This window comes from Berghia stephanieae, chromosome 15 (assembly GCF_034508935.2).
Source record: "Berghia stephanieae isolate SIO BIC M18660-M18661 chromosome 15, UCSD_Bste_1.3, whole genome shotgun sequence".
NCBI lineage: Eukaryota > Metazoa > Mollusca > Gastropoda > Nudibranchia > Aeolidiidae > Berghia > Berghia stephanieae.
Window position 1 is genome coordinate 21,986,634 of NC_088374.1, and position 5,000 is coordinate 21,991,633.

General features: G+C 36.6%; 1 protein-coding gene across 1 annotated transcript in view; it reads left to right on the forward strand.

Moving 5' to 3' along the window:
- LOC144960678 (uncharacterized) overlaps positions 1 to 5,000 on the forward strand; it is a gene marked incomplete in the record, with an annotated part of 100,834 nt that overhangs the window by 17,972 nt on the left and 77,862 nt on the right. Inside the window, 2 exon segments of the mRNA XM_078893959.1 lie at positions 1,151 to 1,244; positions 3,230 to 3,284. Of these exon segments, the coding sequence (XP_078750085.1) occupies positions 1,151 to 1,244; positions 3,230 to 3,284 (149 nt within the window).

A 5,000-nucleotide genomic window follows, 5' to 3' on the forward strand; every position in this document is an offset into this window, starting at 1 on the left:
GTGTGCTCTTGGAATCTTCATCTGTTTCCTATTTGAACCAATTCCCCTAGTACTTTGATAGTGTGCTCTTGGAATCTTCATCTGTTTCCTATTTGAACCAATTCCCCTTTGTCTTGCATTTTCTAGGGTGCTTTAATACTCTGCAACAGTCGTAACGTCACTTCCTTCCTAATGACGCATGGTAACTTAGTAACACTGGCTCTAAACTATCGGAACAATGGCGGACCCCGTATGAAATATTTCTCCGACGAGCATAAAAGCGTATCCAGAGGAAAAAAAACATAAATTTGATCGTGTTTTGACTTTTACACATTCTGATCACAAGGCATATGAAAAGTTCTAGCCAGCATGAAGAATAAAAAGTAATGATTTTCTTTGTTTAGAACCACGATGGCCGCCGTTGCCGGGTGCCGTGACATCAAACTACTGAATCCACTGGTCATTCCAGTACTTTTTACTATCCCATATTCCTCCTTTTTTTGGCGTTTAGGCCCTATATGACCTTAATGAGTTGCAAGCGCCGTAAAACCGTCATAAGAAAAAACAAAAAACAACATTCTTTCACCGTACTCATGTGTAGAATGAGTACCTGGTCGTCAGCAGTGTTGTCATTTTCAGGATAAAATTGTAATATCGCATTACATTCGTCATGTCTTGTCCTAAATGTTAAGTGTTGCTGTTGGTTTGGGACTTCTTGTAAAGCGCTTTGAGCTTTGCTTTATAAAAGCTCAAGTTTTCTTTCCTTTTTTTTTTTTTTTTTTTTTTGCTTTCTTAATTGCAGATCTCATAAGCCAGATTGTTTTGGGTCCACGTGCACATAATTCTAGGTCTGATCACCGAACACAATTATGGTCATGCTTTGACAATTGTGACCCACCGTATCGAAGCGTTATTATGTCGGGATCCACTCGGTAAGGGAAATTGAATTCATAGCCACAAATATCCAACTTGAGTTTAATTTCTGTACGTTCTGGTGGAGTCTTAAGACTATTTCTTGCATTACAAAAACTTCTAAAGTCCAATTTCTCATCAATCAATCTCTAAATTCACTTTTTGGGTTCTGAATCATCCCGACATAATACCGTTTTGAGACGGAGGGTCACAATTGGCCCACACGATAACGAAGACAAATTATTCTCTATTCCCAAAGGTTCAAAAATGGCGATGTTTGGATCTCCGGCTGAAGTTCCGATAAAGCTGACAACGTTTATAAAAGACAAAAACGGGAAGATTTCCAAAATGAGGTTCGTAATACTACTCTTCAACAGTCGTAACGTCACTTCCTTCCTAATGAAACATGGTAACTTAGTAACACTGGCTCTAAACTATCGGAACAATGGCGGACGCCGCATGAAATATTTCTCCGGCGAGCATAAAGGGTATCCAGAGGGGAAAAAAAAACATAAATTTGATCATGTTTTAACTTTTACACATTCTGATCACAAGGCATATGAAAGGTTCTCGCCAGCATGAAAAATAAAAAGAAATGATTTTATTTGTTTAGAACCAAGATGGCCGCCGTTGCCTGGCGGCGTGACATCAGACTACTGAAACCAATTGACTACATGGACTCGTGGTGGCTTTGGCTCTTGTGGTATGACACTCGCTTTCGGATCGGAAGGTCCTGAGTTCGAGTCTCGTTCTGAGCGGTGCATTAATTGAGTTCTTTGGAAAATGGCTCTTTCTCACATTCTTTCATCGGATACTCAGAGGCATCGTGGCTCAGTGTACGGTCTTTGCTTCGTACCCAAAAGTTACCGATTTCGGCTATGTGGTCTAGTGGTATGACACTCGCTTTCGGATCGGAAGGTCCTGGGTTCGAGCCTCGCTCGGCGCATAGTTGAGTCCTTGGAAGTGGCTCTTTACTTAAATTCTCTCACCGTACTCAGGTGTAAAATGAGTCATTAACAGCGGTGTCGCTGTCCGAAAAAATTGTAATATCGCCTAACAGGCGTCATGTACCGTCCTACATGTTAAATGTTGCCGTTGGTCAGGGACTCCTCTTTGAGCACGTTTAATGGATATTGCGCTATATAAAAGCTCAATTTTTTAATCCTCATCGTTGTGTGGCCTTGAGCAAGTCGTCTCGCCCTAGCTCAATTTGCGGCACTGCACTGTGATCGACGCCTGGGTTATTCATTCCAGTCTTCCTTTGAAATAGATCCTAAAGATAAATTTCCCCTAGGGGATGAATGAATAAAGGGAATTGTATTCAATTGAATCCTTGGAAAAGGCTCTGTACTCTCATTCTTTCTCCTTACTCATTTGTAGAATGAGTACCTGGTCGACAGCAGTGTTGTCACTTTCAGGATTAAATTGTAATATCGCATTACATTCGTCATGTCTTGTCCTAAATGTTAAGTGTTGCTGTTGGTTTGGGACCTCTTGTAAAGCGCTTTGAGCTTTGCTATATAAAAGCTCAAGTTTTCTTTCCTTTTTTTTTTCCTTTTTTTTTTTTTTTTTTTTTTTTTTTTGCTTTCTTAATTGCAGCTCTCATAAGCCAGATTGTTTTGGGTCCACGTGCACATATTTCTAGGTCTGATCACCGAACACAATTATGGTCATGCTTTGACGATTGGCCCATAACAACTTTGGGTGATTAGACCTGTTGATAAGTATACGTTGTTATGAGTTCATTGTTGTAATGGACACTTATTTGTGTTGGTCTGAGACTATTTTTAATATAATAATGGGCCCATTATAACAACGTTGATGTGACTTTTGTATTGATGATGTTTTTGATGCCCGTTATCTGCTCTTAATACGCTTCAACAGTCGTAACGTCACTTCCCTCGTAGTGACGCATGGTAACTTAGAAACTGGCTCTAAACTATCGGAACAATGGCGGACGCCCTTATGAAATATTTCTCCGACGAGCATAAAAGCGTATCCAGAGGGGAAAAAGACATTATAAATCTGATCACGATTTGACTTTTACACATTCTGATCACAAGACATATGAAAAGTTCTAGCCAGCATGAAGAATAAAAAGTACCGATTTTCTTTGTTTAGAACCACGATGGCCGCCGTTGCTGGGCGACGTGACATCAGACTATTGAATCCAATTGTTTTGATATTTTGGTTGATTACGACTGGCAATTTTATTGTTACCTGGGTAAACAATGTCCTTTTTTTAAAAGCGCTTTGAGGTTTCGACGAAAGGCGCTATAGAAATATATTTATTATTATTAATTTTTTAAAAACTGAATTCACAACTTTACAATTTCAGATATGATTTTTATTCTTTCTCGAGAAACGTTGATATGAGAGATAAAAATTTGGAGGTAAGTGTATTAGATGAAAAATGATAATGGTGGTGGTGGTGGTGGTGGTGGTGGTGGTGGTGGTGGTGATGGAGGTGGAGGTGGTGGTGGTGATGGAGTTGGTGGTGATGGAGGTGGAGGTGGTGGTGGTGGTGGTGGTGGTGGTGATGGAGGTGGTGGTGGTGGTGGTGGTGATGTGAAAAAAAACTTATGTGTCACATCACTTGGTAAAATTGATGTATATATATATATATATTATATATAATATATATATAAATTTATTTATTTATTTATATATATTTATGTATGTATGTATGTATGTATGTATGTATGTATGTATGTATGTATGTATGTATGTATGTATGTATGTATGTATGTATGTAGTATGTATGTATGTATGTATGTATGTATGTATGTATGTATGTATGTATGTATGTATGTATGTATGTATGTATGTATGTATGTATGTATGTATGTATGTATGTATGTATGTATGCATGTATGTATGTATGTATGTATGTATGCATGCATGCATGCATGCATGCATGTATGTATGTATGTATGTATGTATGTATGTATGTATGTATGTATGTATGTATGTATGTATATATGTATATATATATAGTTATATGTATATATATATATTTATATATATATATATATATATATATATATATATTATTTTTTAAAATATTTACCACAATGTTTGAGACAGTCTACATTAATGTTTCAGGCTTAATTTGCCATCGTCAGGACTCATGGCAAATTAAGCCTGAAACATTAATGTAGACTGTCTCAAACATTGTGGTAAATATTTTAAAAAATAATAATTCGCTCCATTACTACATGTCGAGCACTTTTCGTACCATATTTGTATCAAACACGATTATATATATATATATATTAATATATATATATATATTATATATATATATATGTATACATTGTCGCCATAAATTCTTATCTTTATGTTTATACATTTATAATGCAGGCCGCGTCTGTAAATAAATTTCCATTTTTTAAATGAATAAAGTATATATTATCATTATTATTATTATTATTATTATTATATTATTATTATTATTATTATTATATTATTATTATTATTATTATTATTATTATTAGTACTAGTAGTAGTAGTAGTTAGTAGTAGTAGGTAGTAGTAGTAGTAGTAGTAGTAAGTAGTAGTAGTAGTAGTAGTAGTAGTAGTAGTAGTAGTAGTAGTAGTAGTAGTAGAAGTAGTAGTAGTAGTAGTAGTAGTAGTAGTAGTAGTAGTAGTAGTAGTAGTAGTAGTAGTAGTAGGGACAGCGTAGCTCAGCGGTACGGTATTTGCTTCGTACCCAAAAGGTACCGAGTTCGATCATCCGCCGCTGCGCTGTGTGGCCTTGAGCAAGTCTTCTCGCCCTAGATCAATGTGCGGCGCTGCACTGCGGCTGACGCCTGAGTTATTCCAGTCTTCCCTTGGAATAGACCCTAGAGACAAATTTCCCTCTGTAATAAAAGGAATAAAGGAAATTTTATTTTTATTTATTTTAGTATTACTTCAGCCAATATCATAACGTAATAAAAACCATTAATTCACTCTAACCTAAAACCGACTATATCCGTAGTTTACCCGGGAAGAGAGAGAGAGAGAGAGAGAGAGAGAGAGAGAGAGAGAGGGGGTGAGGGAATGAGAGAGAGAGAGAGAAAATAAGTAGGAGTGAAATATATCTGTTCAATGTTATAGTTATCATT